Source organism: Metschnikowia bicuspidata (genome assembly GCF_001664035.1).
Source record: "Metschnikowia bicuspidata var. bicuspidata NRRL YB-4993 chromosome Unknown METBIscaffold_4, whole genome shotgun sequence".
Taxonomy (NCBI): Eukaryota; Fungi; Ascomycota; class Pichiomycetes; order Serinales; family Metschnikowiaceae; genus Metschnikowia; species Metschnikowia bicuspidata.
The window spans coordinates 855449-878340 of record NW_017387734.1 but is presented as its reverse complement, the minus strand read 5'-3'; the positions used below and the strand labels follow the sequence as shown (position 1 = coordinate 878340).

The 22892-nt window shown below is 51.4% G+C and overlaps 8 protein-coding genes across 8 annotated transcripts; 4 read left to right on the top strand and 4 right to left on the bottom strand.

The window, feature by feature from the left end:
* Positions 1-865: 865 nt before the first annotated feature.
* Positions 866-2936, bottom strand: METBIDRAFT_199462 (uncharacterized protein). Its single transcript, XM_018854912.1, has one exon. It carries the CDS (start codon positions 2783-2785, stop codon positions 983-985), a length of 1803 nt encoding a protein of 600 aa, XP_018710984.1. The 5' UTR covers positions 2786-2936; the 3' UTR covers positions 866-982.
* A 2311-nt stretch (positions 2937-5247) lies between these two features.
* METBIDRAFT_78835 (uncharacterized protein) lies at positions 5248-5949 on the top strand (the record flags this gene model as incomplete). Its single annotated transcript, XM_018858953.1, has 1 exon — positions 5248-5949. One exon carries the CDS (start codon positions 5248-5250, stop codon positions 5947-5949), a length of 702 nt encoding a protein of 233 aa, XP_018710983.1.
* A 1216-nt stretch (positions 5950-7165) lies between these two features.
* On the bottom strand, positions 7166-7942 carry GCN4 (amino acid starvation-responsive transcription factor; the record flags this gene model as incomplete). The annotated part of the gene is made up of 1 exon (XM_018857598.1): positions 7166-7942. The coding sequence occupies one exon, from the start codon at positions 7940-7942 to the stop codon at positions 7166-7168; it is 777 nt and encodes a 258-aa protein (XP_018710982.1).
* A 1374-nt stretch (positions 7943-9316) lies between these two features.
* Positions 9317-10858, bottom strand: METBIDRAFT_44199 (uncharacterized protein; the record flags this gene model as incomplete). The annotated part of the gene is made up of 1 exon (XM_018857757.1): positions 9317-10858. One exon carries the CDS (start codon positions 10856-10858, stop codon positions 9317-9319), a length of 1542 nt encoding a protein of 513 aa, XP_018710981.1.
* A 543-nt stretch (positions 10859-11401) lies between these two features.
* Positions 11402-11839, top strand: METBIDRAFT_78833 (uncharacterized protein; the record flags this gene model as incomplete). The annotated part of the gene is made up of 1 exon (XM_018858952.1): positions 11402-11839. The coding sequence occupies one exon, from the start codon at positions 11402-11404 to the stop codon at positions 11837-11839; it is 438 nt and encodes a 145-aa protein (XP_018710980.1).
* A 444-nt stretch (positions 11840-12283) lies between these two features.
* On the top strand, positions 12284-13955 carry METBIDRAFT_199399 (uncharacterized protein). Its single transcript, XM_018854910.1, has one exon. It carries the CDS (start codon positions 12403-12405, stop codon positions 13924-13926), a length of 1524 nt encoding a protein of 507 aa, XP_018710979.1. The 5' UTR covers positions 12284-12402; the 3' UTR covers positions 13927-13955.
* Positions 13956-13984: 29 nt separating this feature from the next.
* Positions 13985-17143, bottom strand: MSH3 (mismatch repair protein; the record flags this gene model as incomplete). Its single annotated transcript, XM_018858951.1, has 2 exons — positions 13985-16726; positions 17117-17143. 2 exons carry the CDS (start codon positions 17141-17143, stop codon positions 13985-13987), a joined length of 2769 nt encoding a protein of 922 aa, XP_018710978.1.
* A 3817-nt stretch (positions 17144-20960) lies between these two features.
* METBIDRAFT_26841 (Zn(II)2Cys6 transcription factor domain-containing protein) lies at positions 20961-22302 on the top strand (the record flags this gene model as incomplete). Its single annotated transcript, XM_018855328.1, has 3 exons — positions 20961-21002; positions 21070-21144; positions 21286-22302. Coding segments are annotated over 3 exons (1134 nt in total), but the record flags the coding sequence as incomplete, so codon positions are not given.
* Between the last annotated feature and the right edge of the window lie 590 nt (positions 22303-22892).

The following is a 22892-nucleotide window of genomic DNA, read 5'->3' as shown; positions in this document are numbered from 1 at the left end:
CATCGCACTCTTTGATGGTACGGATGACATTTCCAGTCATAATGCCAGCTGTGCAAACGAGATGAAAAGCTGAGTCAATATATGTTTTGATCTCAGTCAACCAGCCAGCATATTCATTGAACTGTGTTCTAGGAACGTCAGAAAAATGTTCCCTGGTAAACCTGAAGCATTCAGAAAATTGAAAAATCAACTTTTTGATTTTTTTCAAGTCGTACTGGCCTTTGAAGCTGCTCATAGATGCCTTACAAATATCCAACTTCTTCCACAAGTCACTCTCCAAACTCTTGTTTTTTTCTTCGCTGAAATTCTTTTCAAGCTGCCCAGCATCAAATTCATTCTTCTTGGCCAGGGCTGAATTGATTTCATCTTGAGAAACCAAGAAATGGATGTCGCTTATGGCAGGCATATCACGCGTGGCCTCGCAAATAATTGCAAGGTCGTCACCTTCAAAAAGATCCACTCCTCCAGGTCTCATTTCATCACCTGGAAAAAGAGTCTGCCATAAAGACATACTCTGAAAATTAATCAGAGGACTCAAAGGGAATCTTTTTTCGGATTCCACTCCACTGCCCTCAGCTCGTTTCGAAGAAGAAGAAACATCACTAAGCAGACCTGGGTCCGAGAGAACAATGTTAATAATGGCATTCAATTTTTTTGAGGCCCTTTCTTTTAAAGTTGGTCTCAAAGTACCTGACTGTGAAGTAATCAATATTGTTTCTGAATCAGAAGGAAAATCATTCCATTGACTTTTTTTGGGCAAGGCCAAAGATCTCAATGTTCCGAAATTTGGCTCAGAACCACTTTTGGGTGATTGCGTTGTAGCCTTTTGACCTTCACAAGCATAAGAATTTACTATTCCTGAATCCTGAACTTGTGGCGACGACGCGCAGCTCAATTCTGAGATTTTCAGAACAGGCATCGTTGTATTCAATGTTTCAGAAACAGCATGGTCCAAAACAAGAGTCAGGACATTCTTGAAAGATTATTCGTCCGTTTTGAGATCAAAAGTCTCACTTCTAGGAACATCAACATAGCCGTTGGACTCTTTTGCCAAATTCTTGGAAGAAACATCCCCGAGGCTTCTTTTTTCTTCAGCATTGGAAAAGCTTTCTTTATGCTTGTTGTTAAACTCAATGGCTTTAAACCCAAGATCAGAAACGTTCTCCAATTGAGAAGCACCCACGAAAGCTGATTGCGGTTTGTTGAGCTCATTGGTGGCCTGAACCTTCTCAATGTTCTTCGAAATTTCGAGGGAACTAAAGTTTTCAGGCAAGTCGGTATCCTTTCCTGAAATACCATTTCCAGGAGAGCAAGACTCACCAGTCTCTCTGTCAAAGTCATTCCCGGCAATAGTATTATTGTTAGGAGCTTCAAGCTCGCCTGCTTTGATATTTTCAACATACCGTTGAACTATACCATTAGCAACCTGTGGGCCAGACTTGCGAACAAGATGGATTGGTTTAGTATAGATTGCCTCAATAACCTCACTTTTATCCACATTTTCGAAAATCAAGCTTCTGAGGACAGGATCGCTCGAGCTCAGAACACCAGCGATGATACTTGAATAGCAATTATCAGCTTGCCTGTTTTCCCTGGCCACCGACTCATATTCTTTTGAGTTAACATGGCTTGTTCCTGTGGGCGTGGTGTCAGTATTGGGGGTCTGAGACTTGACCGACGGACTGATCACATCTCCATCCTTTTGTTCCGCCTTGTCAGAAATCAGATCAGCTTTCAGAGAAAACATCTTTGAAAAGAGAGTAAACGTCTTTGACGGCCCTTTGATAGCGCCAAGTTCCTCGTCTCCCTGGGATTTTGGCAAGTTGTCGGCAGCTTTTGGGATCAATGGCTCCTCTGGTGTCTTGCCATCCAAAGTTTTCATAGGGGAAAATGATCTTTCTGTCCCGAAGCTTTTGTTGTCCAAATTCTCGTCTAGAAAAGGAGAAATTAAGGACATCCCTGAATTGAGGGGTGAAAGAATCACACTAGAGTTGTTTCCTTCAAGAAGGCTTCCCCTGCTTCTGAGCCTGAATTCCTTTGGCAGAAATTCATGAGCAGAAAGCTTCCCACTTTTTAACGAAACAGCTCCATCGGAAGAGGCCCATTCATTGGAGAAGATTATTTCTGAAGCACAGAAACCAGGGTTTCCATTTGACTCGACATCTGCGAAAGTCTTTATGCTTGCCCCTTCATCAATTCCCAAATTTGCTTCTTGAATAATGGGGATTGCCGTTTGTTCCGAATTGCAAGGGGAGCCCTGAGTGACCTCGTGTTTACCCTGAATTTCAGTTTGAGGTTGAGTGCCTTCTGCCTTTTCCAAGCTCTCTTCCTTTGATTCCACCAAGTCAATACTCCCCGACTCGGTAGCCCGATTTTTGCTCGCCTTCAAGAAATTCTCGACATGGTAGTACACTACCGGATTGAAATCATAGGGCCATTCCACATCATAATTTGATCTTCCGTCGTCAGAAAAGAACTCGCTCCAGTCCCGGGGCTTTGGCAAGTATCTGTCAGGAAAAAAAGAGCGCCAGCCATTTCCATCCTTGATAGCGGCCCGGAACTTCTGGGGCCATTTTGGAGTCTTTTTAAGAACCGTCTTGACGCCAATTTTCATCTTGAAGCGACTCCGGTTGAGTTTCTCACGAATGCCAAAATTTGCCTCGCTTTGAATAGAAGTGGGGGCAAGTCCATTTTGGTATTCGTAGTCGTCACATTGTTCATCAAAAAACTCATATTGTCCATCATAAAACTCTACCTGACCCGCGGCGAGCTCCTCTGGCAGCATGGAAACCACATCGATAAGCGGCCCCACAGTGTTGTCCAACCATTGATCGAACAAAGGCAAATTGGGATCAGAGGGAACAAAGACTCTTTTCCCCAAATCCTTCTTGCTCAAAGTTCTCTTGTCCTTTCCAAAGTTTATCCCATGGGGTTCTTTTACCCCCACTAATTTTTTTAATTTTTTGGCCACGCGGCGAGCTTTCCGCATGGCGCGGGCCCGCTTCTTCAGTTTAGGCCCATGTTTTTTCGGGGCCGCGCGCCTCTCTGGGGCCAAATTCGCATCTTTTGGCCCGGATTTTGCAGCCATTTCCAGGGCCGCCGCAGCCACTTCTGGCCCCATGCATGGGGCCGCGCCCAATTCTGGGGCCACTGGCTCTCCGCCTTGCACACTGATTTGTGCACCAGCACCAGCCAAGCTACATGGAGCTTGGGTGGCGCCAATTTCCAAAGAATCGACTTGAGCTGGGGTTTCTCCCTTCAAGTCGATTGCAATGGCTTCGGAAACCTTGTCAGGCTTCTTGGCCGATACCTCCTCCACACTACCTTTAGTAGTAGTGGAGGCTTGGACCAGCCGGGCACCCTTGGCGGCAATCACTTCAGCGTACACTGAAGCATATCCGCCAATGGGGTGAGATCTTTCTTTGCAGCCAAAAAAAGATCCAACGGTTCCCCTGGCGTGTCTCTCATACCAGCTGCTAGTGTCAGCTGGTTGGTTAGCGCCGGTGGGGATGGTTGGCATGGTGAGCTCGGAGGAGCCCACGAAAACAGAACTTGATTCGAATGAAACAGTCATTGGTTCAAAGTCAAAAAAAGTCCGGAGGGGTGGGTGGGGTGTTTCTTGTTGTCGGTTTTAGTGTTCACTTGAATAGTCTTGAGTCAGAGTCTTCCAGTGATCTAAGTTCGAGAAGAAGAAAGATGGTGGGAGATAAAACTGAGTTGGGAGAGACGGCGCCTCAATTTATAGCTAAATTTAACACAAAGCCAGTGCTGAGCATAACATCTACTGGCTTCTCATTTATATATGTATATACATATTGTTCGCGAACTTCATTGAGTGAAGTTTAACCAGTATATCTTCACGTTCCCTGTCACTCGCCAATATAGAGCACTTTAGAGTTTAGCTACCTCTATAGAGGTTTTAGAGCCCGTTTATTCTCTTACCTAACTTTTGTGGTTGAATATATGGATCATGGGAAATTTGAACATTTTTATTCCCCGCCTGAGGTTGAGAATAATAAGAATAATAATGTTATTCGAAATTCCCCACTCTTATACCCATTCGGCCAAGTATATATATAACTATATTATAGAGGAGGGAACTTAAGTCTTTAATGGGGTGGTTCGTAAAGATTGCATGTCAGATATTGCCTTTTTGAACTCAGGCATTACTATAATCTTCTATTTTCTACTACTGGGCATCAAATTCAGAAATTCTGCTCCTAATACGATGCTTCTTTTTCCACTTTTACCGCTTTACACAACATGTGGCTTTTTGCTTATCACTTTGATAAATATGTGAGACCTTCGGTGATGTTGCGGACGGGAGGTGGCCTGATATGTCCCAACTTGATGATCTAAAACCGTTTCGAAAAAGCCCTCAAGAACTCAGGCCTGCTATACTTTAAAAGTTATAGACTGAGTTGAAGCATTTGTAATTCACATGCTCGGATGGACTGATCATCGTTCTTTACACGGATGAAATAAAGACTTCATAGTGAAACCCCCTTTGAATTCGGGAAGCGTTCAGAACAACATTCACAATATGGTATGTTTTGGCAAGGTTTCTTCAAGTTTTGAATACCAAAAGCACAGGTAGCTCTTACAGCATTAAATAAGAAGATATCATGGAAAGATTTGTGATGTTTCGTATGCACATCGCATTTTGAAGTCTCCAAATTTGAAACAACTGTCATGTTCCGACAATGCCCAAAATTTCTGAGTTTCATAAAATTTCGTCTGATCATAGTGAAAATATTCTTTCGTAGAAACTCACTGTCGTTTCTCTTTATAAATGGAATAACATCTGATGTTAGAATCGAAATCAATGGTCAGCAGGTGTTTGACTTTGTCACTGCAGTCTGAGGGACCAGTTCTAGTCTAAGATTAAAGCTTTCCGTATGTCTCCAGATTGCACGATCAAACCGAAAGCAGATCCTGTAAGGACGGGCTTCAAGGAATTTTAAGACTTCATCAAGCGACCAAAAACAGGGTGCCTGTTTTTCGATGATGTATGCCATTTCTCGTGATCAGAATTGGAATCCATTTGCGTGCGCGGTGCGAACTTACATCGATGGATGCTCACTGTCAGTAACCCACAACTCTTGACAAAACAGGATCTTCTTTGCATTTCAGATCTACAACCAGAAAGGACACCCGAAGCAACATCCAGATTTGCAATCTCTCTTATTTTTTTCTGCGTGTCTTCCCCATCTTTCTCTGTCCTGTGTTCCACACCTCATCACCAACATGCTGGACCAGACCTCTGGACTGAGGAACCAGGAAACCTCATCCAGCGCCCCATCTGGAACTACGCTATACATCAATAACATCAACGAGAAAATCGCACTCAATAAAATCAAGTTTGTTTTGGCCAAGTTGTTTGGGCGCTATGGCACCGTGGTTGGAATCACCGCACATACAAATCTCCGGATGAAAGGCCAGGCCTTCGTCACGTATAAAGAACCCCAGTCTTGCGAGAAGGCCATTCTGAAATTGCAGGGCCGGCCCATGTTCAAAAAACCATTACACGTGTCGTTTGCGCAAAAACCGTCGGACCAAGAGAGGAGTCTAAAGGGCGATTCAGAGGGCATTTTACGCCGTAAACAGCTTAAAAAAGTTAAAGCAGAGGCCGACGAAAAGGCCAGGGCCGAGGCCCCAGCGGCTCTGCTGGCACCAACGCAAATATCCAAAGCACAGGAAAAACAGTGGAAACTGCTTCTGCCGAACAACGTCTTGCTTCTACAAAATGTGGACGAAAACAAGCTAGAGTTGGCCCTCTTGGAGGAGAAATTTGGTGCATTTGCCGGGTTCGCCAAGATACGGCTCATTAAGTTCAGGAAGTTAGCATTTGTGGATTTCGACCTGGAGCCTGCGGCCACCGCTTGCTTGGAGAATATCGACCACGGCCAGTTCGGCAACCTGGCGCTACTTTCCTATGCTAAAAAGTGAGTAGTGACGAGGGGGGTTTAACGAAACTGTTTTGCATTAGCTCAGGCCAATGGCATTTGTATGATTTTGGGGGTTTTTTCTGCAAGATGAGGATCCAAGGCAAAATATGGGTCCTGGGGTGTTGTCACTTCAGGTTGCTGTTTTTTGAAGGCAATAGCTGAAATCCAGGGATGACCGACAAGTTGCGGACACGAAATTTTATGGTGGGTAGAGATGAGGTTTAGCGGGGAAATTGGGCCATTTCCTTGTCCTTAGCAACTTTTGAAGGAGAAAATGCTAGGTTCTCTTCAGGAAACCGTGAATATGGTGGAAACTCGGGATCGGATACCTCTACCCAATGTGATTATTCTTCTTTCCATATTGCTTTCTTGGTGGGAACCGGATCCAAGGCCTTTTAGAACACTCATTAAAAGTGAGCAATGCTGAATTCAATACAGCATTCGAACAGGAGTAGAGAAAACAATTCAGAACAAGTCAGCGTGATCCAGGCGAGCTCTCATTACTTCTTGTCATCTGTTCGACTAGCATGCAAAATAAAAGAGTGTGTGGCGGCGATTCCATGTGAGAGATTTCACGGGTTTGTTCCCGGCAGTGGCTGTTTGAGACTTGGCATGTCCCCATGATCGCTTCCGTGCATTCGAAAGGTTTCAACTCTAATAAACCTTCCTATGCAAACTTCCAGGTCTGATACTCAAAAGAACTGCGGCCTGACGAGACTCAAGGTACGATTTTCATATTTTCGACCGGGATGCGGAATCAAACTGATAACAATCTACAAATAGAAGCCTGAGATGCGGAAAGACCTGTCGGAAGAGCCAGAATATAACATTTTGGGAGGAATAGTAAATTATGGTATAATGTACACAGTTGGTGCAAGTAGGTGATAATCTTCAAGTATCACTCAAACTCAAGTACATTATGAACAACAAAAAAGGGTGGATTACTAGCCAAATGTCACTGGACTTCTACAAGTTCCCCAGCTTGTGTGCGGGTTCGTTCAAGGACAAGCTTCTTTAAAAGCCGCATTGTGCCACCAGTGGATACAAGGCACAACGAGCACAACGCATCAACACGCACAGGAAAGCACACGGGGAAAAACCAGCCTACATATGGGACGCAATTACGAACAGCTTATATTTGAAAACACCACAAGGTGCGTCGAGAAGTGAAATATAAAGACAGCCAAGCACAAGCCGGGCCACCGAACAAAAGCCACTTAAAACATGATGTTGTGCGCAGTCAAGATCTCGCGCAAGCGAGCAACCTCGTCCTGCAAATGGGTCTTGTCCTGCATCAAGTCCTCAACCTTCTCTTCCAATTGGCTCATTCTCTCCATCTTACGGGCACGTGAGCGGCGGGCCGCCTCGGTGTTTCTGGCACGCTTCATGGCAATCGGATCGCCGTTCTCGGCAGCAATGGGCTTCAACGGTTGCGTGCGCTGCTTCTTGATATACGACACGCAGCCTAAGTGGTCCACGCTCTTGCGCTTGGTGCCCTGCACAGAGGGCGTGAAATCATCCATGACAGGTGTTCCAAGCATAGGAGTGGCTGGCGTTTCGAGCTGCTTGACCTGCGGCACGACGGGCACAAAGTCAAACGACTCCTTGAAATCGTCGCCCACCAAATCGTCAAGTGGTTCGTCACGGCCAGCAAACTTGGCGTCGACTGGATCGTCGTCCTTAAACAACGAAACCCAGTCCTCCTTGGAGTTGGCTTTGGTGCCATCCACCATAAAGTCCAAGTCATCGAACATGGGCGTGCCGTTAAAGGCGTGGCCATCCTCGGCATCCAAGTTGGCCGAGAACACCGAGTCCAAGACGTCGGTGTGCACGGAAATAGGCAGGTGGTCGGGCTCGCCGGTCACGTGAGCGCCAGCCGTGGGCAAGTGGCACAGCAACTCACCGATGATTTCGGGCTTGGGCGCCACGGCCGGAGCAGGCATGAAAGCGTGGTCGAAGGCGTCGTTCTGCATAACTTGCACGTGGGAAGACATTGGGGTAAAGTTCAAAATTGGATTATGTTCAGCAGGGGATGAAAGACTGGACTTCAAAAAAGCGGGAAAAATTTAACTTTGATAATCTATGGGTGATATTCAGTGGGGAATATTCAGTAGAGGGATAAAACCGGTAGGCGGGACACCATTGGGAATGAAAACATTATAGTAGCATATTGAGGGGGGACAAACTGGGGAAGTTATCAGAATCTGATGTAATAACTTGACGTGATGTTTTTTTCTTGAGTGATGAAACAGAAAAAATCGAAAACCTTAAAACCGGGGTGTAGTTTAAGCGCACATGGTGGAAACTAGAAATATGAAATCTGGGGAAAGTGGAATTAAGGTAAAGTTTGTATGAAGAAAAGAAAAAGAGAGGATCTGATAGGGCGTGGGGCGACCACGCACATATATATAACCCCGAAGCGAAAAATTTTCGCACGCATTTCGCCTCAATTAATTTTTTGCGCAAGAGATCCCGCCGCGAGCCGCATATTCTGCACGACCGATACGAACGCGTAATTCTCAGTCTGGCCTGCCAATCAGATAAATGACTCATGGAAAAGGCCCGCGATTGGCCATCTAGTGGTTCGTAAGCATGGGGCACGGCTGAAGCGAAACGCCCTTTTTTCTTAGCTTCATCCCGAGCTCTGCGAGACTTTCAGCACCGCAAAGTCGACTCGTCAACTCATCTCACGGCAATTGGATGATCAAGCCGCTTGCTTTGCAGGACTGCTTTTTTTTTTTCTTGTGGTCTTCAAGTCCGGCGCTTGTGTGCAGTTCTCAGCGGCCCGCTTCCGCTTGACTGCGCGCCCAGGCCTCAGGCATGCTCGTAATTCCGCCGCCGAAAACCGGCCCAGATTATTAGGATAAGGAGCTGGGTCACATTGGGTCGAATGGTGGAGAAGAGCGACAAATCATTGGCAACTACTTATCGACACTGCGCTGTTCCAGTGACACCGTAGAAAACTGCGGCGCATGCTGTTTTCTTTTTCTTTGCTGGAGAGGCAAACTCCGGCTGTCAGTAGACGGCTCGGTCCCCGCACTTCGTATAACCACAGCCAGCGAACAGCCACGAGCCGCCGTTCCGTACGAATTTCAGTTCTTCAATTGCGCTTATCTAAGTAAGAAGATCACGAAAAACCTCTCTGGAAGTCCAGTTGGGAAAGCAAGCACAGCTCGAATTACTAGACCGTGTTCCATAGGCGCACATATCACCCATTTTCCTTCCGGAAGCACGTGTGCAACTCGCCTGAATGCATCGTCTTCCTATGGCCATGCATCGTCTTCCTATGGCCATGCATCGTCTTCCTATGGCCATGCATCGTATTCCTATGGCCATGCATCGTATTCCTATGGCCATGCATCGTTCCTCTATGGCCGGAACCACTTTGGCATTCCCGTTTTCTTCGGCTTGGCAGTCTCCTTGCCCTCTCTGCCAAAGGTGTTTTTCACGCCCCCCGTAGTCTCGTCTTCGGCCTCGAGATTGCCTCTGTGGGTATCCAAAACCACTGTCGGCAACTCACTCACATCTTTTCTTTGTAGCTCCGGCTTGAGGTAGGGGCCGGGGGCTGGGTCGCGCGATTCCCAGATCAAGAGGATCTTTTCCAGCTGGAATAGCGGGTGGTGGTGAAGCGCCGTGTTGTTGGCATCAAACCCAACCGCAACCGGCTCGCATGGCGGCAGCCCGTTTCGGAGCCGGTAGTTGTGGCTGTGTGGCGGGAGGAGATACGAGTCGAGCTTCTTCAACAACTGGCCCAATTTGGTGCCCGGGTCCTCGAAGTGCAAGTCGAGGAGCGTGCGGTCAGGAAATCGGATGCGGATCGTGTATCTCGCCGGCCTGGTGGCCTTCTTCCGGGCCGCGGGCCGGCCCTGCATCGCCCGGAGCATCTGGTAGTATTTTTCCGCCTGCTTGGACGTCAATTCGTAGTCCTCGGCGGGGTTCTCGTACGGCGCGGTGGAAGACACGGGCTCGTAGACGGTGTCGCTGGTCTCCACCGGCAACGCCCAGACCTCGGCACTTTCCGGCGCAGCCGGCGTGATTTGGGTTTGTGCCGCAGCGAAGGCGGCCGGACGGGCCCTCTGGCGGTCCGCCGTGGCCAGAGATGCGCCAGGAGACAGGCCCCGGAGGGGCAGTTCTGGCGTCGTTTCCTGCCGCTGGGGGGCCTTTAAAGGCTCGCGGATGCCCGGGGGCAGGGCCGTTTGGTGCCCGCGTCCCCCCTGCAGATCCACGGCCCCGAGCCGCCCGGCCCCGGGCCCTTGGTGGTGCTGGCCGGTGGAATCGGCGTTTTCGTGGGCCGAGGCTAAGACGGCGGCATTTCCACGGGCCGAGGCGGCGCCCGGCTCCGGGGTCCGGGCGCCCTCGTCTGGGCGGCCTTGCCGCCGCGCCGGCCCGGCGGTCTGGGCCGCGGCTGTCTCGTCGCCGATGGCCACTCGCACCACCGCATTGGGCGAAAACCCCACTAGAGCACCCACGGTCATGGCCGCAAACTCGGGCTGCAGGCTCCGCACGACGAGCCGCATGGCGCCCAACTCCACCCGCCTGTCCCCGGGCCCCGCCCCGGCGCCCAAACTGCCGAGCAATTGCGTGACTAGTTGCGGCAAGGTGGCGTCGGACTGCACCTTCAAGATTTGCGCCACGGGCACGCCATCCACGGACCCCACGAGCTTGAGGGCAGCCTCGTAGGGGCCCAGAGCGGTCTTGAGAATGAGCGTGGCGTTGTTGACGAGCCCGGCGAGCCGCACCGGCGTCAAGCCATCGAGCGTCCTGGACCCATGGGCCAAGGTGCCGTTTGTGGTGGGGGCAAGCTTGAATTTGTCGAGCAGAAGCGCCACCAACTGGTTCACGCTGGCCGTGGGCCTGCACGTGACCTTCTTGACGCTGTTCTGGTACGCCACCGAAAACGTGTACGACATGGCCCGGCAGAAGACACGTGTTGGAGGGCCTGGCCGATGGATAGCGAGCTGGGCCCGGTGTCTGTGGGATGTAGGGGTGTGCTGGGCCACGGCGAGGCCGCACCCTGCAGGATGCTGGAACGGCCCGGACGAATAGACAGGGCCCCTGTTTGGTCCTTCCTTTTGGCTTGTCCTTTCGTTTGTTGCAGAGCTTTGGACTGTTGGCTCGGAGATTCGGCCCTGCTGCCGAGAAAAACGTGCCTTTGGCGCCGGCCTCGCCGTGTCCCACCATGCCTCGATGAGACATGTGTAGAACATGGATGTGCGAGAGTATGCCTTTTTGGCGGCAGCCGTGGCGCTGCATTTCGCCGGTGCTCTCTCCGCCTCCGCCTGCCGATTCCCGCTGCCATCGGCCCGGCGCTGCCGGGCTTGCGGGAAAGACAGACTCCCACGGGGGCGCCCGCGTCACGTGACTGGGTCATCTGCCTCTCGCCTTATCTTTCCCGCAATCTCACGGCTTCCAACTCTCCGAACCCAACAGCCTTTCCGCGTCGAAACCTTCCCATGTGTTGCTGTGAGTGTATGTCGGACATTTTGCTTGTGGTCGTGTCGGTGCTCTTCCCGCCGCTCCCGGTGTGGATCCGCAGGGGACTCTGCTCGATGGATTCCTTGGTCAACGTTCTTCTTTGCGTGCTCGGATACTTCCCCGGGTTGGTGCACTCGTGGTATATCATCGCAAAGTACCCGCCGTACTCGCGGCGCAGCGGGCCAAAAGTCTACCACTTCCACCAGACCTCGGCGGACTTGGAGGGCCAACGGCACCACCATCACCATCACCATCACCACTGCAGCCCTGCAAACAGCACCGTCAGCCTGCAGCCGCTGGCCAGCTTCTCGCCCACTTACGGGTCCACTAATGACTCCTCGGCTCAGGAGGGCTCTTCAAGCGGGGGCCCTGCCGGTGCCCCGCCGGCCTACTCGGAGCTCCCCTCCAAGAGATAGACGAGCGGCAGGGGCGCCGATGGAAGCTCTGGGTTGCCATCGTCAAATCGACTTGTGTGTGGTCGGCGCCCCGATTCTCAGAGAGAACATGCACTTGTGCCTGCTGGGCAAATAGCGGTTTTCAGTTCGAGCGCAGTCCGTGCGCCATGCGGCCAAGGGCGCATCCCGTCCGGCCGTTCTTTTGTAATGTTTTTAGCCATGTTTTCTGGGTTGTACCCCTTCAATACACGACCGTTGTGGGCCTGCCAGACCACCGTATGTTCCACCCGACGAGGCAACGCTACGCGGCCAAACCCAAATCCCAGACCGGTCCGCGGCCGGTCTAGCACCGTTTCAAAGTTTGGGGCTCCTCACTGCATATTCGCCCAGAACCCCAGACAAATCTCCAAAGATGACCGCTGGCCCCGACCTCGGCCCAAGGCCTGCTCACGTGACGCGGCAGGGCGTTGCGGCCTGCAGGCGGCGCAACCCACTTATCGCTCTTATCTACGAGGCTCCACACCAAAAAAAAGACCCCCGGCCAAGCCCGTTTGCGCCATTTCAATCCCCCTGATTTGCAGCAAATGTCACTCATCAGCCACGCCATCGAAGCCATGGGCAGCCAGAGCGGCGCACCTGCGCCGGCCAGGCTGGCATCCTCCATCGGAATGTGGTCCCTGGTCAAAGACTGGTGGGGCGTGCCGCTGGCGCTCCGGAAACCAACAGAAAAAGCCGTTGGCACGCCTCAATACACAGCCGCCCGAAGGCAGAACATGAAAATCGAATACGCCTTGTTTCGCGCGGTGCTCTCGCCCGAAATCCACATTTTTCCCGTCGAGGAAGACGCGGCTGAGCTGGTCTTGCCCGAGGGATGTGAAACCGACGCGGCGGCACCCAAAATCGGAGCCCGCTTCATCGACACGCCGCTCCCCAGTGCCGCCGTGGCGGGCGCACGATTCATCCATGAGTTCGAGGTGACCAACGCGTCGAACACGAGCGTTCCACGGCGGCACATCGTGTTGGTGCATGGATACATGGCAGCGATGGGCTATTTCCTCAAGAACGTCGAGGCCATCGCCCGCTCATACCCGAATTTGGTGGTGCATGTGATTGACATGCCTGGATTCGGCAACTCCGCGCGGCCAGAGTTCCCCAGCGCACTTTTGAGGCTCCCTGGCGGTGCGTCAAGGGCTGACGAGATTGCTCAGATCATCGGCGTGGAAAACTGGTTCATAGACCAGTTGGAGGAGTGGCGGCGCGAAAAGAACCTTGTCCATTTCGGCCTCGTGGGCCACTCCATGGGCGCGTATATCTGTAGCTGCTACCTCTTGAAGTACAACAGGCCAGATGCCAGGATCGTGGACCGGTTCATTCTTGTGAGCCCCATGGGCACGGAGTCCAGCGACATCAGCTTGATCAACAACCGCAAGCTCCAATTCAACCACCACGATGTTGCAAGCGACCCTTTGCAGGAGATTTTCGCCTCGCAGGATTTCGAGCACGAAGACAACAAAGAGGACGACTGGTTCCATCTCTGGGAGCGTCTAGGCAAGCCGAGGTTCCCGCGGAACGCCGTGCTCAAGGCACTCTGGAACAACAACATCTCGCCTTTCCAGTTGCTTCAGACGTTCGGCCCGTTCTACTCGAAGCTCTTGTCGTTCTGGTCCTTCCAGCGCTTCCAGAACTTGTCTGCAAACTTTGTGGAGCCCGCTGCCGACGAGAAGCCTGGCGGAGCAAAGCCGCAAAACGCTGATTTGATCTTGAAGCTTCACGAATACTCGTTCTCCATCTTCAACCAGTACCAGGCGTCAGGCGAGCTCGCCATCACCAAGCTCATCAACCACGAGATAGTGCCCCGCATCCCGCTCTGCGATCGCGGCTTCGTGGAGTATTTGAACGATGCCAAAATAAAGACTCTTTGGATGTACGGGGACAGGGACTGGATGAACTCCAAGGGCGGCGAGTATTGTGTGGAAAAGCTCCGGGGCTTGAGCGATCCGGACGCTGATCTTGTGGTGCTCAAAAACGCCGGCCACCACTTATACCTCGACAACCCAGAAGAGTTTAACAACGCCGTGATCGGTTTCTTTGAGCCCCGGCCCTGCTGACACTTGGGGACCGTGGTGTCAGCGTGCAGGCATTCAGTGCCACCCTAAAAATATCAGACTAGAATAAATTGAAAAGAACATCAAACGCATTGTCGGCGCGCAAGCTGCCTAGTTTTCCCAAGGCCTCGCCCCGCTCCACGTCGGCCTTCATTGCCTGGGACATTTGGTGCGCAAGATCAATCACGCCCTTTTCGATCCCGGCTAGCTTGGCCACGTTGAGCCCGTACAGGTTCGACACCACGCCGGCCACTAACTTGTAGAGGAACACCACCTCGGGCCAGTCGTTCTCGGCGCCATCCAGCGAGTGCTTTTCGACAAAAGCCATGTGGTGGTTTGCCACCGTCTCGTGTTCCTGCTCGAGCACGTGTAGCGATGGATAGTGTGTGATGAAGAGCGTCAATGGCCCGTTCTTGTCCTCGATGATGTACTTGAGAATCGAGTAGGCGAGCGCAATCCCGTCACTGGTGCCCGTGCCACGGCCAATCTCATCGAGAATGATCAACGAGTTCGGCGTGTAGTTTTGAACGATACTGGCGCACTCCAGCATCTCCACCATGAACGTGGATTTGCCTCTCAAGATATTGTCAGACGCCCCCATGCGGATGTAGATGGAGTCAAAGATGCCCATGGTTGCCTGCGCACACGGCAAGAAGCAGCCCACTTGGGTCATGATCACAAAGAGCGCAATCTGCTTCACCAACGAAGACTTGCCCCCCATATTTGGGCCTGTGATGATGAGCACCTTGTTCTTGTCCGGCGCCATCTGCACATCATTCGGCACGTAGGCACCGCTGTTCTGCGGGAGCCTCAGGAGAATGGGATGGCACCCCAGGCGTATATCGACGGTTTGCTCGGTGGTCAACTGCGGCCTCACGTACGGCGTATGGCCTTCGTCCTGGGCAAGGGTGGAGAGCGAGAGGAGACAGTCGAAGCGCGCCACGTCGTGCACGATTTGCCGGAAATAGACGTACTCCGCGTCGATCTCCTGCAAGAACTGGTTGAAGCAGTTGTCGTTTTCTTTCAAGAGGCGCTCGTTGTGGTACTGCAACTGCTTGTGGAGGCGCGAGACCTCCGGGGTCCTGAACCTGGCCACCGTTTTCGTGGCGCTGATGCGGAGCCAGTCGGGCGGCAAGGCGTCGGCCATCTTGCCGTTGCGCACCTCTATGAGATGCGTCTCCTTCATGTTGGTGACGTACGCCAAGCGGGGCCTGTTCATGGACCTGCGGAGCGCCTGGAGCTCGGTGTCCAAGGCGGCCTCGATGTCGGCAATACGCGCAAGCTCCTCGGAGATGGCCGCGTACTTCTTGTTGTGCTGATGGACGAAGAAGCCCGTTTTCTGCTCCACCGGGTCGCGGTCGTTGAGGGCGGCATGGGCGTTGATTTGGGCCAAGATGCGGTCGACCGTCTTCTGGCCACTGGCCCGGAGCAAAGATTGCATGATCTCCGTGAGGAGCTCGCTGTCGGCAAACGCGAGCCCGAGCTCGTCGACCCCCGCGTCGCCGAAGTTGCGGAAAAGCTGGAGCAAGTCGCCGAAGCATTTGAGCATGAGGTACACGTCCTTGCGCGATACGCGGCCGTTCTTGTACGTGGCCAGGTAGTGCACTTTGATCAACAGCCGGTCGAGGTCCACGCCGCCACGGCCAAGCTTGGCCACGGCCGCCTTGAATGCGTCGAGCACGTGCACGAACTTGCCGCACGCAAGGCAGGCGACGGCCTGGAGCCGCTTTTCGATCTGGGCCTTGTCCACGAGCGGGCGGCCGATCCAGTGGCGGAGCATGCGGCCGCCCGGGCGCGTGTAGGTGCGGTCGAGGAGCCACACCAAGGAGCCGCGGCGGGCCGCCGCGTCGTCGTGCACTTCGAACACGTCGAGCGCCCGGAGCGTGGCCGCGGGCAACACCATGTACCTGCCGGCCGCGGCGAACGGCGCCACGTTGGACGTGATGGTGAACACGTTGCTGAGGCGGAACTCTGCGAGGTGCTCCGCGAGCTGGAGCACGCAGCTCTGGACACACGCGGCGAAGTGCAAGAGGTAGAACTCGGACACGTGGGCGTGCGAGCCCGGGGCGCCGAGGCCGCCGAAAAACGCCTCCAAGCCCGTCTGCACGGCGCCGTCGGGCCGGCACGCAAAGCCGTGGACGCTGGCGTCGGGGCAGTGGAGCTTCAACGCCACGCCGGTGTCCTTGGAAACGGCCGCGTGCAGGCCCACCACGAGCACCTCGCTCGGGTTCAAGTACGCGAGCCTGGTCTCGAGCTGGTCGCGCAGCTGCGAGTCCCGGAACGCGTCGTAGACAATGTCGCCGGTGGCCGGCTGCACGGCCACGACGCCCGTCTGCGCAGGGTGCTGCAGCTCGTCTATGCACACGATGTAGCGGGCCGCCTGCGGGCCCAGGCCCGGCGTTTTGTCCGCCCGCCCGCCGCCCACGTCCTCGTCGCCCATGTACGTGGCCTTGGTGTACACGGCGCTGATGTGCCGCAGGAACACGGCGGATTTGCCCGGCCCGTCGGCGCCCCTTTCTGCCGCGGTCTCGGTCTGCTTGACCACGCCCACCTTGAGCCCGTGGTTCAAGAGCCGCTGCAAGTGGATGTGGAGCCGGACGTCCGGGATCAGGCAGTACGCGTACCGCTCGTGCGTGCGCTCGTCCAAGGCGATGTTGCCGGGGATAAGCATGATGTTCAAGAGCTGCGCCGCCACCACCGCGTCCTGCCCGAAGAACTTGTACTTGTACCCGACCTGGATGGCGAGCACCTTCTCCGTGTGGCGGCTCTTCAAGTCGCGGAACTGCTGCTCCAAGGGCGTCAACTTGGGCGCCGCCGGCCGGGGCCGGGCCGGGCCGGCCGCAGTTTTCGCCGCCGCGGGCCGGTTCCGGGCTCGCTGGGGAGCCTTTGTTTGTGGCTGTTCTGCAGGTGCCCCCGCTTTGCCGCCGGTGCCCTCCAGAGCGGTTTCAGGTGTGTTTGAAGCGGGCCCCAGCGGCCGATTCAGAGTGCTGGCGTGCTCCATGGAAGAGCCTGCTGGTCCGCTGTCTTCGAGCAGGGGCGGTTTGGGCTTTTTGCTGGGCGGGCTCGAAAAAGCGGCGATTTCCCGCTTGGTAGCGGTGCTGCTGGCCGGGTCCAAAGACTCGTTTTGCGGCCTGGCGGCAAAAAACCGGCTGATGGCCGGCTGGCCCTTGGCCACGGGACGCTTTGCTTTTACAGGCGGGCCCATATCCGTGTTTTCCATTTATGTGTGTGAGACCGGTGCAATTGAAACGCTTGTCGAGGGCTGTGTGCGGGCCAAACGGGCGCTTTTGGTGGTCCACTATGGAGTTATATTAAAACGATGTTCAGATGGCGCGGCCCAAAGTCGCGAAAGCTGGGGCCGCGTCCGAGGCCAGCGAGCAGACGCTCTGTTTTATAGGGTGGGGCGTCAGAACACGGAAGGAAAAAGAAGAACAAAAAATGATTGGTTGTGGTGCTTGGCGCCGAGATGTCGAGTATGCGTGTGTTTTTGGTGCCCAAAGCCCTGCTTCTGGATTTTCTGTGGCGGAGACTGAAACGTGGAATAAAGTGATATTTGGGGCACTTCGCGAAAAAGAGAGAACTGGCGTTTTGGTGAAGAGGTCGGGCAGGGAAGTTGATTCAGGGGTAAAGAATGTTTGGGTGCTAAAAATCTGTGGATGCTGAATGAGATGAATGTGGGGAGTGAATTTCGAGGCTGAATTTAGGAGCCGGGTGTGGAGGGGAGTCTATAGTCCAATGTAGAAGCAGGGTGTAGAAGCAGGGTGTCAAAGTTCAAGATATCATATACGAGAAGCTGCAGGTAAATGTCAGCTGCGAGGTTGGATTAAGAAATAAAACCAAAGCGCAATCCCAAAAAAAGCCGTTCCAGTTAAAGCCAAAAGCATCCATCACTCATCTCCAAAGTATTAGGTTGTCGAGCAAAAAATGGATCTCCGGAATGCGCATCCAATTGGGCCAGAGAGCTCATCTACCGCCACTTCCATTGCGGCCTGGACTCACCGCTTCTTCTGTCTTGTCCGCTGTTTATCAGATCAACAAAGACTATGAATATTTAAAGACTTCGGCGGCTCTCAAATACGCACTTGGTGTCAACATTGTTTTTTCAAAGAAATCATCTTATTATAGATGTCACTGGAGGGATATAGACCCCACCACTAACGAAAAACCATAAAAAAAAAGACAGATCGCGGCATTGGCTCGGAAGGCGCGAGCACCAATTCACAAAACCTCCCAAAGAGGATATATATTATCATATTTATACTGGATCATCGTTTATTGTACGTTAATTCAAACTAGAATATACAGTCCAAAGGGTATATGCACTCTTTATGACATGTATTTCCAAAGTAAATCATATCTATCTGGAGGACTGCTACAATTCAAATACCCGGCCCAAGGGTATACCAGGTTTTTCGGGGCATGACGTTGATAGTATATTTGATCTATTCAGATGTGAGTACATAGAAGATATATCTTATATAATGTATTTTAGTTCTCCCTTCGCGGGATACAAAGACTTCTGCTCATAACCAATGTCAACCACTTGAATATTTAACTAGATGCTATTTTCTTGTAGGATATGCCTTCGTGAGGGCCTGTGACTGTAATTCATTCAACAAGGCGGCAAGACGTACATTTGTCTTTGCTTGTCCTAAATTCTGCGAACGACTTCAACAAACCAATCGAGGTTTCTTAAATTGTCAAAGAAAGTATTTAAATGAGCGAGCATCTCCCGTAAGTGCATTGGAGCTTGAAACCCAATCTTTTGCCGCCAAAAGTGCACTTACTGTAGAGGTGGGTTAACTTCTGATCGCCGTAGCAGCGTTTCAAGCACAACCTACATTCAAATTGCGACAGCTCAACTTTGTTATCATGTAAGGGAATATAGCAGCGGTGATGGAATAGATGGATGGCGGTGAGATCCTTTTGCACCAACCATTCTTGTTTGTATGATGCTTTCCAAAATATTCTCCTGCGTTTCATTGCCTTTAATTCGGGAATTTGTTTTTGGTAGATTCATCTGATTAAAGGGGCAAAACTATATAACGAATCCAGCTACGTACCAAGTGTCTTAGCTCGGCCCAAAGGAAACACCCCGGCAATAACTTGCAGTCACTGATTTATAGAATGAGCTTTTTTTTGCATTAAATCAGATTTTTCGCCATGTTTTAGGTCTTAAGTCGATAAACGCAAAATGTATTAAATAAATTTAGCATTTTGTCACGTAATTTCGGTTGCGGCCATACCATGGAGAACACACTGTTTCCCGTCCGATCAACGTTAGTTAAGCTCCATAGGGCCACACTGAGTAGTGTAGTGGGAGACCATATGCGAAATTGTGGTGCTGCAATCTTTTTGTTTTTCCAGGCCTAAACTGTGATTTTTTGATAGATCTGAATAAAGGAACAAAAATGATTCATAAATAAAAGACGTTTCTCACGCTCCGAAATACGGACCTAGTGCCGATATACTGCCCGTGTCGTTCCGTTAATCGCGGTCTGGACGGTCTTTTTAGCACGCATCTGTCCCAAGTATCTCAATATAAATGGGGAATTATCGCCACTAGTCGATAGCTGAAGAATTGCGTACTTCATTTCTTGCTTTTGAGAAATTTATGAAGGGAAAGTGGCTTGTGTATCCAAAGATCAGTCGCAGATTAAGTGTTTCAGAAAAATTTAACATTTTTGAGTGTTCGTGTTGAATACTTTGCAACTCAACAACAGAGATCATTAGATGTATTGTTCCCTTCAAAGATACGTATGAAGAACGGGCGGAAGTTCCCTCCCGTATACTTCAAGCCAGCGAGTGGTCCTACATTCTGCATAGAATTAAAAGTAGTCAGTGAAATCATAAATCCACGACAAGTAATGTCTTGCGATATACAAAGTATCGCTTGAACGGTATGTAAAAATTCCCACGCCCTTTTACTTTGGCACAGTGAAACACCGAAACTTGGGTAGGCCAAGCCCAAGGACGGTTTTGTCTCGTGAAAAAAAAAAAAGAATATTTCATAGTGGTTGAACCCCCGGTACTCGCTCCAGCACTTCGGTTTTAGCGAAATACGTTGAGCGAAAGCGCCTTCAACCTTCGAAAAAAAATCCACTTTAGAAATCACCAGCTGGGCAACAATGACTGTTAGTATATGCTAGTGACTGGTGGGCCAGACAAACTTTGACTGATTCGCTGTGAGGAACACAATGTGAGCTCAAGTGAATTAGGAACCTTTTAAGCCTTTCGCGATCTCAAAATAGAGATGTTTTCGTTTTTTTTCTTTTTAGATCAAACGCCTTTCTTTCCGGAAATACGAGGCTTACGGCTTTTTTAGATGAACAGAGTAGACCGTGATCTATCTTCGATGTCTTGAATAAATTTGGAAGCTCACGTAACACTATGCTTGGCGCCTCAGCCATTTCCATGATGTATCCCCAAAAAGCCTTTTCTGATAACGAATGCTTCCAGATTATGTGGAATAATAAGTTTAATATTATAAGTCCCTAGAAACTTGCAGTATCAAATGGTCTATCTCCCCGAGATTGTTTCAGCTCATGCGTCATCAAACCAACGTTCCAAAGTTCGCCGCTCTTCGAAGCACCAATAAAGCTCTACCGCTGGTTCCTATGCACCAATGCCCCGAATTACTACGTTTTAAATTTAACGCTGATCTCAAACCCAGGGATTTTACATTACGATCAACGTTTCACGCTACAAGACAGATAAAATGTTCATGAACAAATATGCGTCCAAGTGAACGCACGCTGCCTCCATCATAGCCCCTTCTTATTGCTCATTTTGATGACTATTTGTGAGAACAAACTGATGCATTCAAAAACGACGGTAGCCCCCAAAGATCTTAAAACACCCAAAGCTCCCCGCCATTATCTTCTAGACCACTGCTGGCACCGCCCTGCAGTCACGCCAGCTGCCTGCATACCTAGCGTTGACGTCGGCCAGACGCAGGCTTATCGAAGAAGACGAATCGAGATATCCACCCATCTGTAGACGTCGGCATGCCCATGCCCCGTGGAAAACGCCAGCTCTCTCGCAAAGGATGCCTTAGCTGCAAGAAGTTGAAAATCAAAGTATGTATTGAAGCTGTGCCTTTGTTTACTGCCACCATTCTGTGCGACGCACAGCTACTAACTCCAGTGTGACGAGGCAAAACCTTGCTGTGAATACTGTTCCCACACAGGTCGGGTTTGTGTTTATCCTGACCAAAGAATTGTTTGTGCTACCGCTGCAGCCTCTCCCCTGCCCCCAAAAGTGCGTGAAAACTCCCCTTTGTCCCAGGATACGCCGCGCCTGGACCTTGCTAATATAACTGGCGAGGGCGATCGCCAGTCCCCTGCAGCTTCCCCCACAGAGTCGTACAAAGCGTCAATCAATAGCGAAATCAAGGATTGTACTGATAAAGACCCGGCGGCGGGTCACGTGCTCCGCCCGAGGCCGTACAACCTGGCCGTCACGCAGTTGCAAATGACCCGCTTCGAGCTCCGGCTCCTCCACTTGTTCCACGACCAATGTGTGCCGTACGTGACGTTCCAGGCCAACAAACATACACACCGGATTTGGCGGCACGTGTTTCCAAAACACTTTGCCTCGCTGGACTTGGTCCGGCAGTCCACGTACGCCATGGCCTGTCTATATCTATGGCCCATGGCCAACTTGCAGACGCTTCTCCAAGCTGACCAGCAAGAAAGCCCCGGCCAGACTGGGTCTCTAGAAGACCTGCTGTTTACACATGTCTTTGAGGGAGTGTCTGTGTTTGAAGACTCGGCCCATAGCATTTTTCGGAAGACCGCCTCCTACTTCATCTCGTCTCTCCAGTCGTCGCAGCTTTTCCTCGCCGAAAAACAGCATGGCCTCGACTACGATGACTTTGCTGCTCTCTACTTCTCGGGGTACTTGATTTTTGCCTACGTGGGCGTGCACCCACACTGTGTGTTGCCTCTTCTAGAGGACGGGACAGAGTGTCCATTGGACTACATTGGCTTTTTTGCCAGCTTGCACCGACTTTTCTCCACCGCCCCGCTGAAAATACGCGATCGTCTTGTCGACACCCTCGTCGAATACAGCATCTGGACCCCAACTGCCGCCTCACAAAAAATCGGGCTTGTGGAGACTCTCCGCTTCCAGCTCCCAGAATTCCATTTTGCCAATGCTACCTTTGGCGAAATAGGGCCCCAGATGTGCCTTGAAAACGAGACATTGGAGAAAACACTCTATCTATTTGAATCCTGCTACTTCTCGGCGATCCGAGAGGGCCACCCCACGCCGCTTTTCAAGTTCTTGGTGTTACTCGGCGAGGACTTCATCAACTTGGCCCGACTGCGAAATTACTTTGCTCTCCGGATCTTGTTCACGTTCAGCTGCGTCTCGATATACTGCCTGTTTTACTTGCTGTTCCAAAAAAACGTATGGATGCAGTACATCCAATCTTTCATCTCGAAGCATGCTCCGTTGTGTGACTCAGATGCCGCCCTATATGGATTTGTTGTCACAGACCAGAACTGCGCCGACCAAAACAAGTTTTCTCACGAGTTGAGGTGGTTGGCCTGCAAGTCCTTTCAGTTTGGCATCGAAAACTTCCCCTAAGTCGAGGATCTTGCTGGAGAATGTATCCTTTAAAATGACATTTTTATGTTGGTATACGCCAAAAAAGATTTCCAAGGATCAGAAGAGCTAGAAACTTCATCGGATCCATAGCCTTTTGAACGGTGTAGGGTTGGGAAAGCAGACCGAAGAAGGCCATACTAAAAACTTAAAGTAAGCGGGCAATCAGACCGGAACAGAAGGCAGCCCTGGGAAGGTGGCGACGGACAGAATGAAGACGAAGAATTCGCATCCCAAGCATTAAGTCACTAAAACAGTGTCCCTATTGTATAGCACTGTTAGAGTGTCTACATCTTTTTATCTTCATCAGTTTTGATCATTAATTCATTACGTTCACTTCATTTACATACCAGTCAGAA